The sequence below is a fragment of the Vanacampus margaritifer genome, chromosome 14, assembly GCF_051991255.1.
Source record: "Vanacampus margaritifer isolate UIUO_Vmar chromosome 14, RoL_Vmar_1.0, whole genome shotgun sequence".
In the NCBI taxonomy this organism is placed as follows: Eukaryota; Metazoa; Chordata; class Actinopteri; order Syngnathiformes; family Syngnathidae; genus Vanacampus; species Vanacampus margaritifer.
Window position 1 is genome coordinate 20,325,988 of NC_135445.1, and position 27,500 is coordinate 20,353,487.

At 43.7% G+C, this 27,500-nt stretch overlaps 1 protein-coding gene across 1 annotated transcript in view; it reads left to right on the plus strand.

Annotated features, from left to right (window-relative positions):
- derl2 (derlin 2) overlaps nucleotides 1–27,500 on the plus strand; it is a 78,375-nt gene that overhangs the window by 28,836 nt on the left and 22,039 nt on the right. The window contains exon 3 of the mRNA XM_077585657.1: nucleotides 24,380–24,453. Coding sequence (XP_077441783.1) covers nucleotides 24,380–24,453 — 74 coding nt within the window. The remainder of the gene's footprint in view (nucleotides 1–24,379; nucleotides 24,454–27,500) is intronic.

The following is a 27,500-nucleotide window of genomic DNA, read 5'->3' on the forward strand; positions in this document are numbered from 1 at the left end:
AGTCTCATATCGATTATTCCATCGATGAATCTCTCCCCCCCCCACACACACACAAAAAACAACTTTATTTATTTATTTTTTAAAGTCCACTAAGGTTGAACATGAGTTGAATTTAGTGGATATAAATACTCATTGTTCCTTCTGCACACACATGCACAAACACCCCAAAAAATAAGCCTATGCTAAACTATTAACAATTGCAATTAACATTAACCCTGAATAAACTCAAATCACTTGCCTATTGTACTTTTCCTGAAAATAACTTCATAGTCCAACATATGAAAAATAAAATTTGATCATAATATTAAATGGTAAATAGAGTGCACTTAAAGCAGCATTAATCAAGTTTGAAACTTTTTTACACATGACTGCCACCTCTGGACTAAAGTGTAAATGCAGCTTCCATGATGTTCGTGCATGAGCTGCGCAAGCCTGTATGAGCACGAGCAAACAGAAACTACTCTGGCAAGAGGCCACTATTTACAGACTAGCAAAGATGACTTCCAACTGATAGAATGATAGAAAGATAATAAGATGATAGAGCAATTCTGAATAAATTGCTTGCACAGATGATCAAATTTTATACCGTGATATAGTGCAGTTGCTTGCAGGGAATTTATTATTATCTAGTAATATTTTAGGCCATGATACTGTAGTTCAAATACACAATAAAGCTCAAATTCATTTGTTCCTCATAATACTTCAAATCAAGCAACTAAAAATGAAGTCTTTATTTCAAACGTATTCTTGAACGCATTGGAAATGTGTGTCTGTTCTGTTTGTATAAACTGTTTGACTGGTAAGATGATGAAGTTGCGAACAATACTGTGACGTCTCACAAGAATGCTGCCAGCAAACGTGGTTGGTAATCGCCCCTTTTTGTCTTCTTCACACAACCAGCTAGTAGTAGCTACTTGGCCGAGGGCAACGCTGGAAACAAGAAACTAACCAGCGAGCCGAATTAGCACACAAGCTAACAACACATAGCTATGAGTCCCTCCATCGGAAATCCATTGGATCCAGCCCTTTTTCCTATGCTCATACTATCTATTACTGTACTTTAATTGAATTGGCTAATTTCAGCCATAATATTCGGTATATTTATCTTATCAAGGAAAACAAAGTTTTTCATAGTAATTTCTGAACTCTTTGTCGCCCCGTTTGCATTTTAAGTTATATTCTTTTGTGCTTCTAGTTGTTTAATTTGCCATGCTAAAATCTTACCAGGTTTCTCTCCTTCCTTGTTCATAAAAAGTTTGATTTAACCGTAATATATTAGAAGTTGCCCGTTCTGCTGATTCTTTATTATGCTGTGCTTTTAACATCAACAGCTGTTTTGCTACTAATAAATTGGGCTCTTAGAATACCTGCCCCTCTAGCTTTTTTATTTTTTCTTCTAATTGTTGTCTTTTCCTGCGTTACTCCTTTGATTTCGAAGACTTATAAAAAATTATATGACCCCTAATATAGGCCTTAAAGGCTTCCCACTTAATACAAGCGGTAGATTGTGTTGTATTTATACTGTAAGTATTCATCAATTTTACTCCCTTCATAGCCTACATAAACTTCATCCTTGAGTCATCTTTGGTGTAGACACCATCTAGGAGGGTCCACCAATAAATCCTTATGAACAGATTTTATATTACATGAAGAATGGTCTGAAATTGTAATACTATTGTAAGAACAATCCACCATATTGGGAATCGGGCTTGTCGAGATCAAAAAGTAATCTTAACGAGAATATGTACTGAACGTTTTGGAGTGACAAGAGTATGCTACACGAGTGGGATTAAAGTGACGGTAAATATCTATCAGCTGTAACGCCTTCATAAAATCTTGAATAATTACTCTACTTTTTTGATGAGTTTGGTCAATTCCAGTTGATCGGTCCAGGGCAGGTTTGAGCACAGAGTTCGAGTTGCCACCTTTGATGTTTCTTCCTGGGAGAGAGGAAATGGTCAGAAAAAGATTTGTAAAAAAAAAAAAAAAGAAAGAAAGAAAATAAAAGATCATCATCTGTATTTGGCCCATATATCTTCACCAAGTTTAGTGTTTCATGTGGAATAGATCCCTGGATTATCAGATACCTCCCAAATTTGTCTTTTATAACATTTGCTACCTGGAAAGGTATTGATTTATGAATAAGTGTATTAACACCTCGAGCGCTCGATGTAAATGAAGATGCATAAAGAGACCCTTGCCACCTCCTGCTTATTCTAATATTATCCTCTTCAAGGGTATGGGTCTTTTGTAAAATAAAAAAAATATTTTAGAGCCAAGATCTTTTAATTTATTAATAAACTGTTTAATCTTTGTATCTTTTTGTAGGCCCCTGCAATTCCAGGAGGCCTATTCAATAAATTTTTTTGTGTCATCTAAATAAAATAAAATAGCTTGTTATACTGTATAGTACAAATGTGTCTGAGAGGTGACAACCGTTAACAGCAATAGAACACCAAAAAACAAACCCCAAAAATTTGCAAACAAGAAAAAATAACCCACCCATTTCCCCTGTAAAGTACTGCTTCCAACCGCTAACAGATCCATGGATCTGCTCTATGCTCTATCATTTGCCCCTTTTAAACCTAACAAGCCTGACCCATATATCAATCGACATCGTTATCTTCTAATTTTGTAGCATATAAACTTTTTTTTTTTTTATTACCCCAAATAACAGTAATATATACTATGAACAACAAAACCCATCTTTGGTCCGACGTGGTGTGCCCTTTCCAAAACAAGAGGGGAGCGCATTGGATTTAGGTCAAGCCCTCCAAAAATCCGCACATGTCCGAGCCCTCACAACCCTCCGGGAGACCCACAAATCTGAGGATGTTCAGGCGCGATCTAATTTCCAAATTGATCAGCTTCTCTTCAAGCTGTTTGTTTCTCTTCTGGAGGCTTTCCACCTCCGCTTTCACGTCAACTTGATCGTGTTCCACGGTGGACAGCCGTACCTCCGCTTCAGTTATGCACTCTGTGCATTCAGCGACCTCCTACCATGTTTCCTCTATTGCCTTCAAGACACAGTCAAATCTTCCTGTAACCTCTGTCTTCAGGTTACGTATTCCTTCCAATATTTCATCCTTAGCCAAGTGCAGTTGTTGGTCTCTAATGTCGAATGACATCGTGGCAGCGTCCGCATTTCCTCCGATAGCTTCTACACTAGCTGCGGGGCTAACCTTGCGATGAGTAGTAGCTTCATTGCTAGCCACGTTAGCTTCCTTGCCAGCGGGCTGTTCCACGCCATGTTGCCCAAAGTCTGTTAGGGTGTATTCAGACCAGAGAAGTCCTTTAGTTCACTTGTTTGGTCCGGACCAAATGCGGACTTTTGTATATTTTTTTTTCATTTGGTGTGGTTCATATTCACACTGTGCTTTTTGCAAGTGTATTGTGTAATCACGTCGACCCGCGTGGCGATCTGTGCTCCCGTTAGACAAAAACGACGAGGGCTGAACGCATAACCAAACCCGGAAATAGAGTAAAACATGAAATTCCAACGTGCTGCATTATTTGTGGCGTTATTTAGATGCAAGATATTTGCAAGCGTCAAGGACAGCTCATTCAACGGAGGTTCCGCGACGCTGTTTCTAATTTTGGAACGCGTCGTCGGTTGCGTGCAGTAACCGGAGGAGCAGTTGCGCCCCGCGTGCCCACCACAACATGCTGACAACACTGTGGCTAAACAGAATATGGTTGATTATGAATGAATCTAGCACAATATTCACTACTGGGCAATATTCCCCATCGCGATGCTTGGCTACGGTGGCTTATTAAGCCCAAAAAGCATATGTCCTGCAGTTGGGTGTGTCAGCCGTGGTTTGTATTCAGATTGCGAAGTGAACCGCACCGAGTGCGTTTGGAAGCGGACCTAGACCACCTCAAAAAGTGGGTCTCGGTCCGCTTGTTTGGTCCGCCCCATGATTCGTTTGTGTGTATTCAGACCTGCACTAAAGTTTCGGATCATCGTGGGAAACGAACTCTGGTCCGTTTAAAGCATACCAAACAGTGCAGTTCTGAATACACCCTTCATTTAGACTGGGTTGCTTTTGGCTTGTCCTTGGTCGTTTGTTTTCCCACCAGCATGCATTATTGCATGAGCACTACTTCTTCTACACATTAAGGCGCAGAAGTGGAAACTTTTAATTTAATTTCATTCATAATTTTGAGCATTTCAGCAAAACATTCAAATCACGCAAAAAAGAAATTAAAGCAACAATGTGGAAGTGGGGAAAAAATAATAATTCAAAACACTAGGCACTAGATGGCAGCGATGACTCTCTTTGGACAAGATCGGGTAGGAGTCAGTAGTAGAAGACGTGAGGTGGAGCTAGAGTGTTGAGGGGAGAATTGCTGAAGAAGCGAAAATGGCGATCGGTTGCAAGCAGCTCACGCTTGAGCATTTTTTTTCAAAGACGAAAAGCATCGACCAGTGCTAAAGAGCACATTGATGATGATGGTGACTCCGAGGTTGACGCCGAAGTTGAAGCGTTGACGTGGCGGCTTCGACCACGTCGTAAAGCCTCACCGGCTAGCGATGCCAACGCCGGAAAACGTGGTGCACAACCGAGCACTTCTGCACAGGCGGACGTTCAATCGGACGATGAAGAGTACCCTGAGTCCAATGCATATTCATCGGAGGAGTGGGTACAGACTGATCACCGAGAAGACACTGGTTCTGGACAACAATGCTACCATGAATGGAGCGGATAAGATAGATCAGAACATCTCTTACCACCCATTCAAGCGGAAAACATTGAAATGGCACAAAAAATGTGTTGCCTCTCTATTTCAATTATGCATCTTCAATGCATATATCCTGCACAAAACAAAAAATCATGGGAAGTGCCAACACTTTTGGGAGTTTATCCAGCTAGGTGGTGATAGAGTGGCTGTTACAAGGAGGAGGAAGAAGTTGATGCAGGTATAGGAACTGAAGGGCATGAGGAAGCCAGACGTACCACCAGGTCACCGTATCATGATCCTGAGAGAAGACTTGATGGCACCATGGCCAAACACACACTGCAGTACATACCTGCTACTCCCCGGAAAAAAAGGCCGGCAAGAAAGTCTAGGGTCTGCACGCGAAGGGGCAATCGCAGTGAAACTAATCTGTGGTGCAAATCCCGCTGCGTCCCCTTGCACACAGGGGAGTGTTACACAATATACCACACAAAAAGAAAAATTGTGTAGTTGAAACATCCACACAATTGTAAATAGTAACATATACACACACCACACATGCACAGTAGTACACATTTGTAAATAGTTTGCCAAATTGTTTTGTCAAATTGTTACACTGTTGAATGTAAATAAACTTATTTTGCTATCAAAAAACACTTTTTCATTGTTGGTGGTAGTGTTTTATAGAAGTAAAGCACTGTTTAGGTGTTTGTGGCATCATTCATGGGGGAAAAAAAGTGTCAAATTCACTAGAGTGCATGAAATAATATCGTTTCACAAAAAGCTTGATTTCTACGTATTTTGGTCCTAAGCAGAGCATTTGGGTGAAACTAACCTATTTTCTATTGTTGATTACAAAAAAACTGACTGGGGTAGAAACAAACTTTTTTTTCTGATGAAAGATGAGGGTTCAATCTTTAATTTGGTAGTATCTGTGTTTCCATAGTCCAAACACGCATTTTTCTGTGGACCTCAAAATATCAGTCAAAATGCTCTAAATCAGCTGGCACCCACATGATCTCTTTTCTGAAAGTGGTTGGCAGTGAAGGGTGTGGTTATTAATCCATACTTTTGCGTGTCCAATAAACCAACTGGTGAGATGAGAAATGAACAGAGTTTCCTGCGCAGGATAATTCTTAGAGGAGATCTCCTGTTACACCATTGAATCAAACTCCGACAGGTTTTGATCAACAATGCACCCCCTTCTTTCGAAGGGCCAGCCTTTTATTACAATTCAGTCTCCAAGCAGAATATCTCTCCCTTCATGAATGAGCAAATGTGTTATACAGTTGAAGGACATGTCAAACAATAGAACTCTTAGTGCAGTTGCAGCTGTATTCGTCTCTAGCCAAAATATGTATATTTTCAAGGCACTTTTCGTATTCTTCTCCATAACAAAATCTCACTTACAATTTGACCCAAAAGCACCAATGACCGTGACTAATGGAAAAGCAAAGCAAGTTCTGTTCAAGACCACAATGTACGTGTACAAATAAAAACAAGAAATTCTGGACCAATCAGTGTATAGCAAAATCAAGGGCTAAAATATGTTTTCGCACAAAGTGATGAGAAGGAACTTTTTTAGACAAAACATGGTCCCAGCTTTAAACCCAGAGCATACGAGGTCAACATCATGTGCCCTGCTCAGGACACAAGACACTTTGACAAACTTAAAATGAAGAATTAAAATGTTCATGATCAGTAACAATAATTGATATATGAAAATAGGTATTAAAATGTTATAATATCCTTCAGTCCCCCCTTTGGGCTTTGCAATCAAAGCCCAAAAACTAAATATTTAAACATTTTACACAAAGATTCCAGCGGGATCTACATCGGATGTTGCAGCAGGCAGGGCTGAGGAAGTAACAGACTCCATCATCATGTAAGAAGACTTATTTCGTACGTCCTGTTTTTCAATTGCGGCAGAAATAATTTTCTCGCAAAGGGAACGAATACAGGGTATACAACAACATCCGCATATTGTTACTAGAGCCGTAAATACAGCAATTGATATCAAAATTGTGGAAATTAAGGTTTTGTAGCGGCCAAATACAGTCATCCAATTATCCCATAGTGAAGTGTCTATACCAGAGTGTTCATTCATCTTTCTATTAAGTGTCCGGAGTCCCTTAATTGCAATAGTTAAAGTACCATCCGGTGCGGTATTATTAGGAATGAAGGTACAACATTGATCTGCGAACATTGAGCAAACTCCCCCTTTTTCTGCCAATAGCATATCAAGTGCAATTCGGTTCTGAAAAGCCATCAAAGATGTGGCAGCCAATTGGCCATGTACAGCTTCAAATCCAGATTGAGTCCAATTTCCTAGTCTTTGTACATTGTAATGCACATAATTAATTCTGTCTACATTTTTGTTAATGGTGCACCACCAACAAATTAGGGATTCAAATCCCGAAGTTATTTGATTAGTCAATTTGTACTCATTTGGCACACCTCTTGGCACTCCAATTGCATCAATGTAGGTGGGGACATTTTCCTGTTGCCAAGAAGATCGTTTGATTCTATGGAAAGGAGGAGAAGATTGTGGTTCCCAAGTGTCAATCATTTGTAAAAGGTTATCAACCGAGGTGGGAAAAAGTTGTACTGGCAGAAGGGTGATGAGAGCGCAATATCCTTTGCCATCCCAAGGCAACTTGTCAAATATCTGATTATGCCCACACCACCACCAAATGTCAGCCCTTGATTGAGGCTTGAATTTTTGACCCACATTTATTATTGTAGTGCAGTGTGAAATGTGATCTAGTTCTCCCAATTGTTCTCCGGTACCTGTCATTTTAATACATGAAAAATTACCATCTGCAATTTCATTTGAAAATATTGGTTTAGTTGTCTGCAAATTCACTAGTGGATATATCTTATCCCATTGAGAGCATTTGGCATTTGGGGCAGTTTTATTCATAATTTCCATTATACATTGTTCCTCGATTTTAGCAGGGATTACTCGCAATAAAGGTCGTGGTCCCACACATACTACACAATCCTTACCAGAGGCGTGTGCTGCCTCGTGCGCCAGCAGTAGCCAATTGTTGCTGCTTTTGGACACTCCTGTAGTAACCCGAAACCATTCAATTACACCATCAATCGGTACACTTACAGCTTTTACCCCATTCTCCATTGAGTATTTAGTCATTTTTGGTTGGTCTAGCTTACTCATAGTCTTATTTACACAGATTAGAATAGGAAAACGTGGGTCAACGCCGTGGGACCATGCCCATAACAGTAATCCAAAACAGGAGGTGTTGTATAGAGTTACATTAGCTGGTCGTATATTCCCGTCGGGAATGGAAAAGGTTAATTCAAGTTGACCTCCCATTTTACGCAGTGTTGTCCTTTTAGAAAAGAAAACAGCCTCCTTGCTTTTTCCCGGTGGCCAATATTGTCCGCTCTGGGTGGTTATAAAAGTACCCCAATCTAGTTGCGCAACATTTCCTGTCAAATACCACCAATATTTCACCCATATTCCTCCCCTTGTCTCTTCCCATCCTCTAAATCCCTTCAATGACGTAATGGGAATTTTGACAGAGGTGTTCGTGTTTGGGGCAACTGTCACAGTGACTGAGTCATCATACGTTTTGGATATAACCCAGGGAATGTGTGGAGAGTTCATGTCTCGCTTAGCACGAATTTTTGTGGTTGCGTTCACAGATGTGGTTAGGGGATCCCAAAAACACAAAATTGGCATAACAGTCAGTATAAGAAAGAGTGTCGTGATGCAGACGCAATTGAAGACGCATTGTCTCTTCGAAGCAGCCATCTTGTGATGAAAGTCTTTGTTGAACAGTCCGTGCAGGTTTTAAAACAGTTTTTTTGACAATAGATTTTTTTTTTTTTTTTTTTTTTTTTTGAACAGTTTTTCTTAAACAGTCGTCACTCTCTTTATTTTCTTGTGTGGATGGTGCACTCAGGTTCCATGAGCAGCATCAGCAGAAGGTTAAACAGAGCCTTTTTTGTGAAGAGGGTCCTTCTGCCTCTCTCCAACTGCCAGGGGTGCAAAAATCGGTCACCGGGATTTTATCTTCCCAAGTTGTGACTCATTCTTTGTGGAATGCCCTGGAAAAAGGGACACATTCCTCCTATTTCCATTCGAAAGACGTCCTCAGCGAAACTCAATCTTCATGTAGTAATTCCTCAGCTCGTTAGCTGACACTGGAAGCAGCAGTCGACCGGTTTCTCTGTTGATTCGTCAGATGACAGGAGCAGTGGTTTCTCTGTTGATTCGTCAGGTGACTGGAGCAGTGGTTTCTCTGTTGATTCGTCAGGTGGCAGGTGGGGGCTTTGGCCCAGATCCAGCAGGTCGTGTGGATGAGAGGTGATACCAGGTGTCTCCCTTGTTATGCAAGCGCACGGCACGAGATGTTCTCTCGGTCACCTTGTGAGGTCCGGTCCATCTTCTTTTCGCCAAATGCCTGCTTCATCTTTTTTCCCCCCTTTTTCCAGCCACACACTCTTTTCTTCTGGACTCGCCTTCTTCTGCCACCGTTTTATTGTTTCTGAAGTTATTTCTGGTCCGTCCTCCAATTCACCTTCACTCACCACCAGTTGTCGTGTTGAGCTGTAGCCTGCGGCTCGTTTTGCGGCCTTGTCGGCATGATCATTTCCTACTGACACAAAATCATCATGTTTCGAATGTCCTTTACATTTGATTACTGCTACGGCCTTAGGTAGTAGTATGGCGTCTTTTAACTCAAGGATGTCTTGATAGTGTTTAATAGGCATCCCTGAAGCAGTCATGTAGTCATTTCTCTTCCATTCGTTAATAGCCGTGTATATCACTACTATTACATAAGCCGAATCAGTGTATATGTTTACAGTCTTGTCTTTTGCTAATTTCAAGGCAGTTATCACAGCTACCAACTCCGCTCTTTGAGCTGACTGAGGCCCTGTGAGTCTATCTGCCACTTTTAGGTCATAAGTTGTTCCAGTCATTTGTGTTACAGCAAAACCAGATTGGAGCCCTTTGTCTCCCTTAAAACAACATCCGTCCGTAAATAACGTCAGATCTGGGTCATCTAGTGGGACATCGTAAAGGTCATTTCTCAATGTGTTCTCTTCCACAATTCGCTGAGTACAGCAGTGGGATTGGCCCTCCAACATGCCTTCTGCCATGTTAATTCCCTCATGTATAAACAAAATGTGAGGTTGTGTCAGGACTGATTCAATTTTTCTCTGTCGCCCACCTGTCATTGTAAATGCTTGGCTAGTTACGTACTGCACAGTGCTGTGTGACGTGCGGATTGTCAGCGGGTGATGCAATACAATGTGAGATGTTTTTTGGATCAAGCGAGCTAATGCGGAAGCAAAAGCTGCACAAAGAGGGTGTCGCTGTTCATATTTTTCAAGAGGTGTTGAGGCGTACAGGCAAACATGCCTTTCACCATTCTCCCCCTTTTGAAAAAGAACAGCTGACACACTTGTAGGCTTCTCTGACACATCAAGAAAAAACATCTTTTTATAATTAGGGATCATCAGAGCCGTAGCTGATGATAAAAATTGTTTCAGCAGAACAAAAGAGTTGTCTGCAGCTTGAGTCCAATTAAGAACATGTGACAGGTTTCTCATTCCTTTTTCCCTCACTAATTGTCTGAGAGAATGAGTCAGTTCAGCAAAATCTGAAATATGGTGTCTGGAATAATTACAGAGACCCAGAAATGCCAACATTTGCTTCACATTTGTCGGTTTGGGATGGTGCAAGATGTCATTCTTGTGTGACGGAGACATACCTGTCCCATGTTTTGATATAAGTCGTCCCAGGAAAGAAACCTGAGTTCGGGCAATTTGGAGTTTGTCCTTGGAGCATTTTAGGCCCACTGAAGCCAGGTGGCTTAAAAGGAGCCGTGTAGCTTGCAAGCAGGTCTCCTCGGACGGTGCAGCTAAAAGTAGGTCATCCACATATTGCACCAAAAGAACATCAGCAGGTAGCTGGAGAGGTGACAGCAACTGTCGAAGGGAAGCATTGAAAACACCAGGAGATAACACAAACCCTTGTGGCAGTCGAGTATATGAGTAACACTCATTATTCCACATAAATGCAAAATATTTTTGCATAGATGTGTGAAGAGGGATGCAAAAAAATGCATTTGCAAGGTCAATGCAAGTGAAATGCGTGTGTAATGGAGTAATTTGTGACAGAGCAGAATGAGGATTTGGCACTGGCAATGCAGGTGTCAAAACTTTAGCATTAATAGCTCTGAGATCATGTACCATACGAAATTTTCCAGTACTTTTCTTTTCCACTGGAAGAATGGGAGTATTGTAATTTGAATTCTCAATTTTACAGAGAACTCCCGCTTTTAGCAAACCATCAATTGTTGTTGAGATGCCAAGTCGGCCTTCATCCGTCATCCGGTATTGTGGCACCCAAACTGAGTCCGGTTTCATTTCGAAAGTCACTGGAGCAACGGTGCACAAACCCACATCAGTCGGGCCGTCAGACCACAGTGCAGCGGGCAGGGTTTTTAATACGTCGTCAGCAAAATCGCTGTTAGAAGATTCCCTCCCATGGTAGCGATCCAAAAGCTGATGTTCTAAAATTGACATGGAAGCAAACATATCAGATTTAATCCAATAAGCATCAAGAGATCTGGAATATAGTAAATCTGTGTGTATCGTGTTTTGCCAGTCAGTAGCTTTTGTGCAAGCCAGGACAAATGGACCCAGGTCTTTCGCTGTGTGCCGGGATGACACCATCAGTGATACATGAGGATGACATGCCAGCACGGATTCATCAGCTGGCTCCGCCATTTTGTACCATCGGGATTGCTCTTCAGTTAAATTCACAGAAAAAGCCACACCGGGCCCACCTGCGAACAGATGACCTATTCGCAACTCCCAGGCGTCATCAACAATCGTACGGAACTCCTCACTGTATATCTCATCACCACATCTGTCATAAAAAAGAGTACAATGGATGCAGTCAGATACCATATTGTATGAGTGCAAGTTACGAACCCAAGTAGTCCATTTTGTCCAAAACTTTTCAGCATCTTTCCACCCTGGGGACTCAATGTCAACTTTTGCCCAGTAGACGTCTGAAGTGGCACACGTCATAGCTTGTTGAGGTGCCAGTGGAAACTGGGTGAAGGCGGAGGTACCCGTGCAGTGATGAGTATGTCCATCTGGGAATTGAAGCGTAAGTCCCTTCGACCCACACTGGATTAATGGAGCAGTTTTTACGAGAAGATCCCTTCCCATAAGATTCACGGGACAGTTCGGTGCGTACACAAATGCATGCAGGAATGTTTGGGTGAAGCATTGTGTATGTGCTGGGGCTGTTAAATTTAGAGTAGCTTCTTCTCCTTTAAATCCAATCAGCGAAATGCCATCAGTGGTTAGGGATAATCCAGGTGGCAGTGTCATAATGGTAGAGTGACGAGCTCCAGTATCTACCATAAATGATAATGTAGTCCCACATACTGAAATGTCAATCATCGGTTCATCCAGACCTGTACATGTGAGTTTAGTGTCCAGTCATTGCGGAAACTGTCCTCCAGGTGGCGCCAGGAACCCATGTTGTTCCACTGGTGGTGGTGGTGGTGGGTATTGCAGCTCGACTGGAGGCGGCATGTACTGGTCTTGTCCGGCAGGAGGCAGATAATGCTGATTTGGAGGAAAAGGCAGATATTGTTGTGACATTGCTCGCATACGTGAGCCCCGCCCCCTCTGACGGTAGTCATTTCCGCGGCCACGGCGTTGATAGAGGTCATGACCGTATTGTTGATAGTAGCGGCCACCATCTTGATCTTGATAGGGGCTCCCTCGGCCTTTGTGCTGCACACGGTCTCTGCTCCAATTTTCACGTGGTTGCCTTCGGCATTGGTTCGACCAGTGGCCAGTTGCACCACATTTGAAGCATTGGTCTTGTCTCACAGAAGGACCTGACCGGAACACAGCGCACTCTCTCACAGAATCAGGTGATGAGATCTCAGTGAAGGCCGGAGCTAAAAGTGGCTCCTCTTTTTTCTTTAAAGTTTGTAATTGCATAATTGCTAATTGACATTCAGTACTCTTATGTTTTTCAACTTTTGAGTCGATATCTTTTGCATATCTTCTCAAATGATGTTTAAGATGAGACAGCCACCTTGTATGGTCTGCCCCGGGCAAATCTGGGTTCGAGTCCAAAGCCTGCATAACAGACTTAGGAATCCCTTTCAGCACAGCTGCTCTGAAAATTTGCGAATATAATGCAGAGTCAGTTGGCAGGTGTCCAGTTTTTAACGAATATTCAACAAGGGCACGGTCAATGAAGGTAGCTGCTTCCTCATCAGCTTTTGGCGCGAACACCAAATCAGATATGACAATCTCCGGGATCGGGAATAATTCACCTAATATCCTAAATAGTTTCTCATAATTTTCACGTGTTAATGCTTCATCATCCCTCAAAAGTGACATTTCTGAAGCATCCATTAGCGTGTGTAGCTGAGATAAAGGACATGCATTTGTTAAAAGTGAATGCATGTCCCCCGCCGTCAAAATTTGACCTATGACCTCTCTCTGCACAGATCTAAGCCAATTTTCTCCTCCAGACGGCATTGGAGGAAGTTTTTGCAAAAGCACACTTAAATCAGACGGAGAGTAGGGCTTGTACACCGTAGCCGATGACCCTGAAGCAGGATCTACTTTTCTCCACATTGGAGCTTGTATGTTACCTCTATTTTTTTTATTCGAGCGAGTTGCTTTAGCAGGAGCACTTCCTTGGGGACTGTCAGTATTATCTACTTCCCTTGTCCCTCCAACAGCAACTGTCAGCTCAGCCAATTTCCTCTGAAGGTCTTCAATTTGATTGTTATGATCCATCATAGTAGTACAATGTCGTTTATGGTAATCGTCTTCTTGAGCCTGTTTTGCACGTCTGTCTTGTAACAATTCTTCATTCGCCGCCCTCTCGAAGCGAGTTAAAGAAGTACGCCATACTTCGCGCAACTTATGTGGTATTTCCGCATGTCTAGCCAGTTCTATTCCAAATTTTTCCGCTTCATCCACTTTTTCTTGTGCGTCTCCTCTCATATTCAGTAGTACACTTAATTTTTCACTTAACAGATTTACGGATGCCGTTACGCCCGCCGCCAATGCATGCGACGCTTGCGAAATTGAGGGACGTTCGGCAGTCGTTTCACGATTTTCACCGGTCCAATTCACATCCAAATTTCCACTGTTCACCGTCAATATCGGCGCTTGTACCTCGCGTAGCATTCGTATAGGATCAGCATATGGCGAGTTTGTAACCGGATCTTCCAGCGTGCCACATAGCGGTGAAGCTCCTTGCTTAGCATGCAAATCAGCCTCTTTGTTATTATTCGTCTGTGACACGGCCATGCGAGCTGTTTTCACAGAACTGCCTAAAGCTAGCATTCTAGCATTACTCATTATTTTGTCAACAAGCTTTCGATCATTTCTGGCTTTTCTTCCACTCGAAGAAATTACAGATGTGTGTTGCACCAGCTCATCTAGTTCGTGACGTTTTTTCACACATGCAAGTTCAACGTTCTTCATCAAAGAGATTAGACACATTGCAGATTGTAATGGCGGAAAATAACCTTTTCTACAGCCGTCTTGCATCCAGTCGAAAAGTTCTTTTTTTGTTTCTCGTTTAGCCTTTGTAGGTAAAATCCCGATAGCCACAGCGCATGCGTTTCCAATTTGTTTATCCAGCGTCGTCCCATCTAAACTCAACGGAATCCCATTCGGGTCAAACCACTGTGTTTTGAGTTCAAATAGAGTGTCCATGTTTCGTCTTAATTATTAACTCAGGTATTTTATAGCTTATTAATTTGTATTATATTATATTTCTAAATATATTGTCGTCGTAATTATTGACAAAATTAATCAACAAAATATTTCATCGCGGTCCCCCTTAAAAAATGACATTTACAAACAGACATACAAGACACGTCGTTTTGTGACATATCAACACATAAATATCCGGATGTCAACTGCGCTACCCCAGCTTAAACAGTTTTGTCTTTGAATTTTAATCACGAATATTCAATAGACCTATTGACTGATCTAAAGCGTCGTATCAAATATGCTTATGTCAGCCCGACTTACACGAGTTGAGTCAATACATCTTATATCTTGTCTAAAAATGTCAATATCCAATTATTCATAGACCTATCGATTAATCTTAAAGCGGCGTATTAAATCCGTTTTATGTCAATCTGACTTCTATAAGTTGAGTCTTTTGTCCCTAGAAAATGAAGCAGTCGATCCTCCCGCAGCTTTAATCGGCAACACTTATTCAAGGATCGTATCTAATTACCCAAGAATCTATTGCTCATAAAAACAAAGTGTTTGTCTCGTAATTCTCCCGCGCGTCAGGCGGGGATCAAGACAAAGATGCTTTTTGAGCCGACTTCTCTCAACTTAAATATATGTATGGACGTAAAACCAATGCCCACACATCTAACGCTTGGTTAAAACAATAATGTTTCCCCAGCTGATTTACTCTCAACTTCAACAACTTAATCTTAACCTCATATACACAGACTTCAAATCAATTATCTACGTATCTATCATCTGTAAAAACAAAATTGTAAAGACAAAATGTTTCCCAGACTGACTTACGAGCGATCGCTATTCAATTCAATGTGCACCACAAATATGTATACTTCAAATACCGTAGGAAATTCCACAATCATTGACTCCATACAACCAAACAACTTAAACTTCTACCTCTGCTCACACAAATCTCACCCTTGATTTAGTTATCTTACAAGAACGCATGGCGGCCGGAGCGCTCCTAGACAGAAAGAATTCCTCAAACGTGGATAAGATCTCCACTTACCTCAATTAATATGGCGCCAGGAATTCAAACCGTCCGCGAACGCAACAACCGTCAAACGCCTTGCCGTCGGAGGGTCACCAACTGAAGGGTGTGGTTATTAATCCATACTTTTGCGTGTCCAATAAACCAACTGGTGAGATGAGAAATGAACAGAGTTTCCTGCGCAGGATAATTCTTAGAGGAGATCTCCTGTTACACCATTGAATCAAACTCCGACAGGTTTTGATCAACAATGCACCCCCTTCTTTCGAAGGGCCAGCCTTTTATTACAATTCAGTCTCCAAGCAGAATATCTCTCCCTTCATGAATGAGCAAATGTGTTATACAGTTGAAGGACATGTCAAACAATAGAACTCTTAGTGCAGTTGCAGCTGTATTCGTCTCTAGCCAAAATATGTATATTTTCAAGGCACTTTTCGTATTCTTCTCCATAACAAAATCTCACTTACAATTTGACCCAAAAGCACCAATGACCGTGACTAATGGAAAAGCAAAGCAAGTTCTGTTCAAGACCACAATGTACGTGTACAAATAAAAACAAGAAATTCTGGACCAATCAGTGTATAGCAAAATCAAGGGCTAAAATATGTTTTCGCACAAAGTGATGAGAAGGAACTTTTTTAGACAAAACATGGTCCCAGCTTTAAACCCAGAGCATACGAGGTCAACATCATGTGCCCTGCTCAGGACACAAGACACTTTGACAAACTTAAAATGAAGAATTAAAATGTTCATGATCAGTAACAATAATTGATATATGAAAATAAGTATTAAAATGTTTTAATATCCTTCAGCAGTCAAAGAGTTAAGGTTAACACAATTTGGCTGTTTGTCCTCTCATTACACAAGACGTTTCAGACTACGTCACTTGTGGCACATAACGTAGTCGCTCCCGCTCCCCACTGGCTCAGTCTCGTACACGCCTCCTTAAACGCCTTCTTAGCGAGTGTCTACTGTCAATCACAGGCAGACCACGCCCAACCCTCTTCCCATTCGCAACCCAACGCCCCTCCACGCAACACCCCCTTTGGGCGGCGATTTCAAATATTAGTGAGGGGCAAGAGTTTCACTTCCAGTTGAGTTACTCTTTAAACAGCGCTTTATCTTCATCATATGTTTACGAAGCCTGACATATTCGCTTGTCTCATTCAAACATATTGAGTTGTCGAAGCCTACAATGGCCAATTGATGCAGCATACTAACCCTACAGAAAGGTTTTTTTTGCTTTATGCTCTAGGATCCCGCGCCTTCTCCCTGATGTTTTTCTTTGGTTCTATCCCATTTTAAATCCATAAACATCACGAGTACTCTCTTATTGTAGCTTCGGACTTGATAATGCTACGAGCGAATGCTCACAAGCTTTTTTTTCTCCTTTCTTTTTTTTTTCTTTTTTTTGTATATATATTTTTTGTATGTGGGTGAATATGTGTATGTGCGTGCGTGCGTGCATTCATTAGTTCACCTAAAACCTATAAAAAATAAAAATAAAAATCTCATACCGTTTCCCTAAACCGAACACTTCCAGCCAGAGTCGTGAGGCCGTCAGGAAACCCAAGAAAGGACCAAAGAAAAGAAAGGAAAGTGAAATCCAGCACCGACCAGACACCACCCACCAGGCCACCAACCAGAGTCCTTCACCAACCCCAGAGACATCTAAATTTCAACAAATCAGGGAGACCTCAAGAGACCAAAGGAAGAGACTGAGGAAAGGAAGGAAGGACAGACGAAGCGGAGTGAGATCCACAGACACCAGCCTCCACCGATTCAATGACCTGAGGAAGATTGTGTCTGAGTTTCGATAGATGCTGGTGTGGTGGATCTGGCGTGCATGAAAATCTCCACCAAAGAGGGGAGCCGTCGACCCCCGCCAGGACAGAGCAAGCGCAACACCTCAGGGCCCCCCAGGCCGCGGCAGCGCCAAAGGACGACCCCCGGGCCCCGCAGGGGCCACCGGCCGGAGAGCAAACCCAGGAGCAGGAGCGCCACCCACCCCAACGCGGCCCGCGCCCCCAACCCAACGCAGCAGGACGGGGCACTGCAGGCCCGCCAGGAACCCCACCGGCCCACAGCCCCCGCTCCCCCCACGACCCCCCCGCCCCATCCACCCCCGCCATCCACCCCAACCCAGCCACCCCCAGCACCCCCCCAAACAAGCCGCCCCGACCCCAGATCCCGGGGATCCCCCGCACCCAGGCACCGGCGCCGAAGAGGGGCCGGGCAGCGGAGCGGAGCGGAGAGGGCATCCGCGCCCACCCCAGCCCCCACCGCGTGGAGGGACAGAACACCGGGGACAGAAGAGGAGATGGGGGCACCAGAGGACGGGCGGCATCCCCGAACCCCAGGCCCAGCGGGGAGAGGCCCCGGTCATCACTCCAGCGTTCTTAGTGATAGTTAACCCTGTTACTGAGTTCACCAGCTCACCGACTGGCGAACTCTACCCCTAAACCTTGAATGTGACCCCACCCAGTGTATATACAAGTGTGTGTGTGTGTGTGTGTGTGGTGCATTAAAATTGGGAGCAGGTGAACCGGAGCAGAGGGAAATGATATCCCCCCTGCTCCGATCCACCCGCCTCCCAGGCATGTCAGTGAGTGTATGTGGTGCATTAAAAAAAATAAATGGGGGGGTGGGGGGGTTACACGGACAGGGGACCGACCGCAGCACTGCTCTATACTGCGGTCTTCCCCAACCAATGCCCCCCCCCCCCCACCCCCCCCCCCCCCACACACACACAGAGTTGTGTGGTGCATTAAGCGAATGCTCACTAGCTAATGGTATTGCAAAGTGAGTTTGTTTCAAAGGTCCGCCTGCGTCCACGTTTGCAAACTCCCTTGCGTCTTTTGTTAAGAGCATTCTGTCCAACTAAGTCAATTTGGCTTGGTTATTGGACACTTCCTCTCCGCGTGCAGACACCTTACCGTGGTGGAGGGGTTTGTGTTTCCCAATGATCCTAGGAGCTATGTTATTTGGGGCTTTATGCCCCTGGCAGGGTCACCCATGGCAAACAGGTCCGAGGTGAGGGGCCAGACAAAGCATGGCTTAAAAGACCCCTATGATGATTGAAATAATTGGACTGTCGTTTTCCCTTGCCCGGACGCGGGTCACTGGGGCCTCCCTCTGGAGCCAGGCCTGTAGGCGGGGCGCGTTGGCGATTGTTGGTGGCCGGGCCTACACCCATGATGCCCGACCGGGCTCAGCCCAAAGAGGGAACGTGGGTCCCCCTAATCATGGGCTCCCCACCGGTCGGAGGGGCCGAAGGGGTTGGGTGCGTACTGGGATGGGTGGCAGCCAAGGGCTTTCGGGACATGGAATGTCACCTCTCTGGTGAGAGGCGCAGAGCATGTGTCGGCATACTTATTGCCCCGCGACTTGGCCCATGTACGTTGGGGTTCACCCCGCTAGACGAGAGGGTAGCCTCCCTCCGCCTTTGGGTGGGGGGATGGGTCCTGACTGTTGGTTGTGCCTATGCACCAAACAGCAGTTCAGAGTACCCACTGTTTTTGGAGTCCTTGGAGGGTGTGCTGGAGAGTGTTCCCTCTGGGGACTCCCTTGTTCTGCTGGGGGACTTCTGTGACTGACTGTGAGACCTGGAGGGGCTTGATTGGGAGGAACGGCCACCCTGATCAGAACCCGAGTGGTGTTTTGTTATTGGACTTCTGTGCTCGTCACGGATTGTCCATAACAAACACCATGTTCAAACATAGGGGTGTGCACTTGGCACCAGGACACCCTAGCCCGCAGTTCGATGATCTTTGTAGTTGTGTCATCGGATTTGCGGCCGCATGTTTCGGTCACTCGGGGGAAGAGAGGGGTGGAGCTGTCAACTGATCACCACCTGGTAGTGTGTTGGCTCTGATATGTGGGGAAGATGCCGGGCAGACCTAGCAGACCCAAACATATTGTGAGTGTTTGCTGGGAACGTCTGGCGGAATCCCCTGCCAGAAAGAGTTTTAACGCCCACCTCCGGCAGAACTTCTCCCTTATACTGGGGGAGGTGGGGGACATTGAGTCCGAATGGGCCATGTGGCGGCTGAGCGGAGCTGTGGCCATAAGGTGGTCGGTGCCTGTCGCTGCGGCAAACCTCTAACCCGCTGGTGGACACCAGCGGTAAGGGATGCCGTCAAGCTGAAGGAGTCCTATCGGGCCTTTTTGGCCTGTGGGACTCCGGAGGCAGCTAACGGTTACCGGCTGGCCAAGCGGAACACAGCTTCGGCGGTTGCGCAGGCAAAAAGTCGGACATGGGAGGAGTTCGGTGAGGCCATGGAAAACGACTTCCAGACGCCTTTGAGGAAATTCTGGTCCGGCGTCTCAGGAGAGGAAAGCAGTGCACCATCAACACTGTGTATAGTAGAGATGGGGTGCTGCCGACCTCGACTCGAGACGTTGTGAGTCTGTGGTCGGAGTACTTCGAAGTCCTCCTCAATTCCACCGAGACGTATTCCTTTGTGGAAGCAGAGTTTGGGGACTCTGAGGTGGGCTTCCCTATCTTGGGGTTCGAAGTCACTGAGGTGGTTGGAAAGTTCCTCGGTGGCAGGGCCCCGGGGGTGGATGGGATCCGCCCAGAGTTCCTAAAGGCTCTGGATGTTGTGGGGCTGTCGTGGTTGACACGCCTCTACAACATCGCGTGGACATCGGGGACAGTGCCTCTGGAGGGATCACACTCCTCTGCTTCCCTGGTAAGGTCTATTCAGGGATGCTGGAGAGGAGGGTCTGTCGGGAAGTCGAATCTCGGATTCAGAAGGAGCAGTGTTGTTTTCTTCTCGTCCGTGGAACAGAGGACCATCTCTTCACCCTTTGCAGGGTCCTCGAGGGTGCGTGGGAGTTCGCCCAACCAGTCTACATGTGTTTTGTGGATTTGGAGAAGGCGTTCAACGGGGTCCCTCTGGGAGTCCTGTGGAGGGTACTTTGGGAGTATGGGGTACCGAGCCCCTTGATACGGGCTGTGTTGTCCCTGTACGACCGGTGCCAGAGCTTGGTCCACATTGCCGGCAGTAAATTGGATTTGTTCCCAGTGAGGGATTGGACTCAGTCAAGGCTGCTCTTTGTCACCGATTCTGTTTATAAATTTTATGGACAGAATATCTAGGCGTTGAGGGGGTCCGGTTTGGTGGCCTCAGCATTGCATCTCTGCTTTTTGCAGATGACGTGGTGGTGTTGGCCTCGTCAAGCCGTGATCTCTAACTCTCACTGGAGCAGTTTGCAGCCGAGTGTGAAGTGGTTGGGATGAAGATCAGCACCTCCAAATCCTAGACCATGGTCCTTAATCGGAAAAGGCTGGCGTGCTCTCTCCGGGTCGGGGATGAGATCCTTCCCCAAGTGGAGGAGTTCAAGTATCTTGGGGTCTTGTTCACGAGTGAGGGCAGGATGGAGCGGGAGATGGACAGGCGGATCGGTGCTGCGTCTCTGGATCGGTCCGTTGTGGTGAAGAAGGAGCTGAGCCCAAAAACGAAGCTCTCGATTTACCAATCGATCTACGTTCTTACCCTCACCTATGGTCACGAGCTGTGGGTTGTGACCGAAAGAACAAGATCCCGGATACAAGTGGCCGAAATAAGTTTTCTACCCAGGGTGTCCGGGCTCTCCATTAGAGATAGGGTGAGAAGCCGGCCAGCTGAGAAATGAATGTCTGATCAACGCAGCTGTCTTTTTGTGGATGTTCCGTCATTCTTGTGTGCCCCATATGCCACTGCAGTCTTCACCATACTGGTTTTCTCTGGTAGAAAGTAGTGAAACGGCAATGAGTGACTTATACTTGGAGTGTTTGCCATCAGCTTCTGCACCAACTATAATGTGGCATACACACACAGACATACTGTACAGGAACGCACATCCACTCGCTCACTGCTTACTTTGATCAATATTTATATAGTTAGACCGCATGCTAATTCCCTAATGACCGCTAATTCGCGTGCTAACGGTTAACCTATTAGCCATTAATTTGTGAGCTAACCATTAGCTCATGAGCTAACCGTCCACCCGCACGCTAACTCCCAAATAGCCACTAAAAACGGCTATTAGGGTAGCCGTTAGCTCGCGGGCTAACCTAATAGCCGTTAATTTGTGATCTAGCCGGTTAGCTCGCAGGCTAATAGCCGCTAATTCGAGAGCTAACGCATTGGCAACTAGCGGGGGCAGCTTTATTTATACAACTTATTTTTTACACAAGGTAGGTAGTAAGTTTAACTTGCCTCTTAAACTGCACACCGGCCCGGTGGCCCTTCTGCATTCGATTTTCTCTTCTGCATGTGAGCATCTTGAGAAGAGCCGAGCTGTCGCTACTTATTGGCTGTTAGCACTGCACGAGCAACTAATCAGATGGTGCTGTGGGCGGGCCAATGCAGCAGGGAGTCAACAGCCACTGGCTTAGAGCAGACGGAGGAGAAATGCGCCCGTCTGAGCAATAATAACAGTTTTTAATATATCGGCCATCAAAACATTAACTCTTTGACCGCCAAAGACGTTAAAAGACATTCACTATGTTTTTTTTTTTTTGGGAAACGGGTGAAGGAAAGCCTTGGCCAGCTGTGCTGAAACTATGAAGCAGATCTAGTTAGAATAATGCTGATTTTTGGGCACTAGATGGCAGCGATGACTCTCTTTGGATAAGATTGGGTAGGCGTCAGTAGAAGACGTGAGGCGTAGCTAGAGTGTTGAGGGGAGAATGACTGAGGAAGCGAAAATGGCGACCGGTTGCAAGCAGCTCACGCTTGAGCATTTTTTTCAAAGACAAAAAGCATCGACCAATGCTAAAGAGTACATTGATGACGACGATGATGATGATGATGGTGACTCCGAGGTTGACGCCGAAGTTCGAAGCGTTGATGCGGCGGCTATGATCACGTCATAAAGCCTCACCGGCTAGCGATGCTACCGCCGGAAAACGCGGAGCACAACCGAGCACTTCTGCACAGGCGGATGTTCAATCGGACGACGAAGAGTACCCCGAGTCCAATGCATATTCATCGGAGGAGTGGGTACAGTCTGATCAGAAGACATTGGTTATGGACTACGATGCCACCATGAATGGAGCGGATAAGATGGATCAGAACATCTCTTACCACCCGGTATAGGAACTGAAGGACATGAGGAAGCCAGACGTAACACCACCGTAATGTCACCGTATCACGATCCTGAGAGTAGACTTGATGGCAACATGGCCAAACGCACTGCAGTATATACTTGCTATTCCTCGGGAAAAAAAGCCAGCAAGAAAGTGTAGCGTCTGCACGCGAAGGGGCAATCGCAGTGAAACTAATCAGTTGTGCAAATCCTGCTGCGTCCCCTTGCACGCAGGGGGGGGAGTGTTACAAAAAGAAAAACTGTATTTGAAACATCCACACAATTGTAGATAGTACCACGGTTGCACACATTTGTAAATAGTTTGCCAAATTGTTTTGTCAAATTGTTACACTATTGAATGTAAATAAACGTATTTTGCTATCAAAAAACACTTTTTCATTGTTGGTGGTAGTGTTTTACAGAAGTAAAGCACTGTTTAGGTGTTTGTGGCCTCATTCATGGAAAAAAAAAGGTGTCAAATTCACTAGAGTGCATGAAATAATATCGTTTCACAAAAAGCTTGATTTCGCCGTATTTTTTTCAAAACAGAGCATTTGGGCGAAACTAACCATTTTCTATTGTTGATTACTGAAAAACGGAATAAGGTAGAAACAAACTTTTTTCTCTGATGAAAGATGAGAGTCCAATCTTTCATTTGGTAGAATGTGTGTTTCCATAATTTTCTGTGGACCTTGAAAGATCAGTCAAAATGCTTAAATTGTCTGGCACCCACGGCATCCCTTTTCTGAAAACGTCTGGCGGTCAAAGAGTTAAAAAGTGGCCGATGCCGATATTAATAAAATGCTGAATATCGGCGCCGATTATCGGTCTATCCCTGTCCACAATGCATTTTTAAAGCCAGAAAAAGGGTGAATTTTTGAATAAAAAATGTTTTGTAGAATATTTAAACATTTAAGATGATCTACCTAAGAGGAGCGGTGATTCCATAATCTTTGCCAGGGGTTGTGTAGAAAAATTGATGCACAAAGCATACACACCCCTGTATTAATGGCAGGTTTTTGTGATATAAAAAAAATTGTCAGAGATAAATCACTTATTAAAAAAAAAAATCCACCTTTGATAGGACCTGTAACCTGTACACACGATAGGAAAAAAAATCTTCAACAGACTGGAAGTATGAATAAACAACTAGGGTAATGTGGTTACACAAGTGTGCACACCCTTTTAACTGGGGATTTGGGTGTGCTCAGAATTAGTTATCACAATTTTATTTATGTTGAATGGGAGTTAACTCACCTGCCACAATTTATTAAAGTAAGTGTATTAGTGTTGGGCGGTATTACGGTGATACGGTGTCCTGCGGTGTCTAAAAATATCAATAATGTCACTTTCAATACTGTCATAAAAAAAACTGCAGCGCATTAGGACCTAATATTGATATTAAGCATAATTTATTTCTTACCTTATTTATTATCACTACACTGCGATTGCCTGGCAACCAGTTCAGGGTGTACCCCACTTCCTGCCCGAATCCGCCTGGCATATTCTGCAGAGACCCCATGACCCTTGTGAGGAATAAGTGGTTCAGAAAATGGTTGGGTGGATGGATATTACGTCTACCTTATTTATTACCTTCCTACACCATTATGCATAAAAACTGCCATTTTCTTAATGTGGAACAACTTCATTAGGTAATTTTTCTTTAATTCAGCTCAGTTGTAAAACTAATTCTTAATCATACAGTATCAGAAATTGAGGTGATCTAATTAGACAGGGGAAACATGCAAAAATCGTCACCTGAAAACATTACAAAATGTATGCAATGTGTTGTTTCTGGTGTGTTGACATCTCCTTTCTTTCTTTTTTTTATAGGTATGGCGACTAATAACAAATTTTCTATTTTTTGGTCCAGTTGGCTTCAATTTTCTGTTCAATATGATATTTTTGTATCCTTCTCAGTTTTCAGTATAACTATATTGTCAACCCATAATGCAATTGATTTAAAATCTTATTTGTTTCTTCCTTTACTGTCTTCCCATCTTTGTTATAATTATTTAGGGAATGGTTGAGCTGTTAGACCCTTTTGTATCCAATCGGGATATTTAACTGTTTTCCATTCAAGCATTCATCCAGCTATTCGCTAACTTGCTTATCCTGTTAGAAGTTTATGGGATCCTATAATCTGGCAATAGCCAGATTGATAATTGTGATTCACTCAAGGAAGTTTTTCACATATCAATCTGGGACTGCTCCACTGTGAGTTGCTCCGGAAAGGCAGGACATTCTGTACAATACTTTGAGCTGATTGGATGATGCGGCCTGTTGTACACGTCTACATAACTTTTATTTTGACCAATCACGGCAACGGATGAAAATGTCGTCTTCATTCTTGTCGTAGAAAAAGAAATAAAAGCTAAAAATGCACAAAGCGCCTCTCGCTGTTCAACTTCAACAAGGAAACGGATTAGTAATCTGCGAGAACAGAATTAATTGCAGCGTCCATTCATCAATGTTAGGTTTGTTTGTTTCCCACGATGTCTGCGCTTCCTGGTTTCGTCACAGCTGCATATCCCACCCCCAAACACAATACCGCTTTGTGATTGGTCCGTACAAAAAGTGTTTGGTTCGGTGAAAATCAGTGGGCTCGGTACAAGATGTATTCTTTGGAGTTTGTGAACTCACAAATACCGTGAGAATTCAGCGTACAGAGCAAGGTTAGGGATCCTTTCCTAGGTGACAGACTTTGAGTGCTTTTTTTGGCAGGCTTCGGTCAATGTTGTCAAAATGTTGTAAAGACTCTCATCAGACACTCTCAAACTCTCTTGATGCTCGTTTTTCTTGTCACTTTTATTACTTTTTTTTTTTTTACTATTAAGTAATTCAATTACTAACTCAGTTACATTTTTGAACAAATAATGAACTATAATTACTTTTATAAAATAACGTTCCCAACACTGGTCATAGTATAGCAGTTTTATTTTATTTTCATCAGTTAGCTGAGTTTCCATATACCTCCTGTAATGTTCTTTTCAGCATTCTTCTGCTCAAAGCAACACGCCTCATAAAATAATGTCGTGCAAAGGAGGTTGCAATTCAAATATGATAAAACACCTCTGGATTCACGTTTGTGTGTGCCGCGTCTTGGAACTTTCTGTGCTGCCTTAGACTCGACTCATCTTCCACCTCCCCAATCGGGTAAGTTACAAGTTACAAGTAAGTAACTCTTATGCCACTTATACTGTATTGTGGCCCTCGCGTTCCTCTTGTAATAAAGTACTATGAAGAGGAAAATGAGGGCCACCAGACCCAAAAACAAAGAGCTGACAGCAAGCATCAAGAAAGCCTGGGCTTCCAACCAACTACTGAAGATTGACATCATTTTGAAAATACCATCCATCCATTTTTTCCATGCAAAACACTGGGAAGTATACATGGTGATTCCTTCACAGTATTCTCATTTTTTGAAATCCAAACAAAATATGAGCACCAAACTCCAACCTCTGGTGCTCATTTGAGAACCACACCAAACTTTTGCACCCGTGTAAATAAAGAGAAATTTAATTGAGCTGTTGTTAATATTCTGCCGATTCACAGTTGCACACAACAAGAACCAATATTCACAGCCAATAAATGTCATGGGCAATACACAGAAAACAGTCCATCACACAGCCCTGGAGTTAGCACGATGCAAAACAAACACTAAATGTTTTTTAAGGGTTGAAAATATAGATAAAGCAGAACGTCAGCATAGCTATTGTAACAAGCACAGGTAAATCTGTCTCTCCGTCGGCCCTGTCGTTAACATATGCCCACATTTTCTAACCTTGCCTACAAGCACAATTCTCAGTATTAGTGAGTTCACAAACCCCCGAGAATACATCTTGTACAGAGCCCGATGATTTTCACTGATCCAAACCGCTGGTTGTTAAGACCAATCACAAAGCAACAGTGTGGATATATGGCTCTGTGACGAAAACGAAGCGCAGAGGCCGTGGGAAACACACAAACCTAACATGGCAACTCTGGTAGACAAATGCATAAATGCTGCACTAAGCGAAGTAAACCTCTCAGCAGCGCGGTGTATCATGGGTAGGCTTGCTAGTAGCCTGCTACTAAATTCTTTTTTAAAAACTAATGGAGTCTAACGGTGGAAGCTCTGATTTGGACCATTTTAACCGCTGGAAAGTTTGTTTTTTATTTAATCTATTTTAAACCTTCATAGCGTGTCGTTCCTGACTGTCCTCTGCCAGGACACTACAGTTAAGCTTATATAAGTGCTTAATATTTAGCTGAATGTGTGCACTTAACTGGGAGTCGGACCGAGGAGGGACACTGGAACGCGACAAGTAGGATCTTTCTTCACTGAGGGGGTCAATTGGGGCTAGAAGCAGGTTCTGACTGTCACTCCATTAGTTTTGTTACATGTACGTCCGCTAGCAAGCTTTGTGATGCTTCTGTCTGTTCCCTTGGTTTCAGGAATTGACAAAATAAATGTGTTGAAGAATTTTTCAATTTTAGCCTCTTTTGTTTATTTGGATATTTCTTTTCTGTCTAGAAATTGGGAAGAGTAAACAGAGGTTTAAAAGCGTACACTTCCATCTTCTCAAGCTTTGCAATGGTGTTTTTTTTTGCCTATAAACTCCATTAGGACAGTTGTAAATGGCACAAAGTGCACCTGTCGTTTTGTCACTTAAGGCTGAAAGCCGTTTAAACTATGGTTGCAAGCTTTAAGGTGAATAGTTACGCAAACACTTTAAGCAGTCCAATCTCCGCCATTCAAATGACGGCTATTTTGATAGCCAAACTTTTTTTTTTTAACTCTCTTATTACACATGCGCAAACGTAATGCGCACTTCGCTTATTCTATTGCAAAATCACCCACAGTTTGCATTTTCAGCTGGTAAAAATGTTCACGCTTTTTTATCTTAACCTACGACGACATTTCATCTGTTGCCATGATTGGGCAAAACAAGTTTGGTAGTTGTGCACAAGT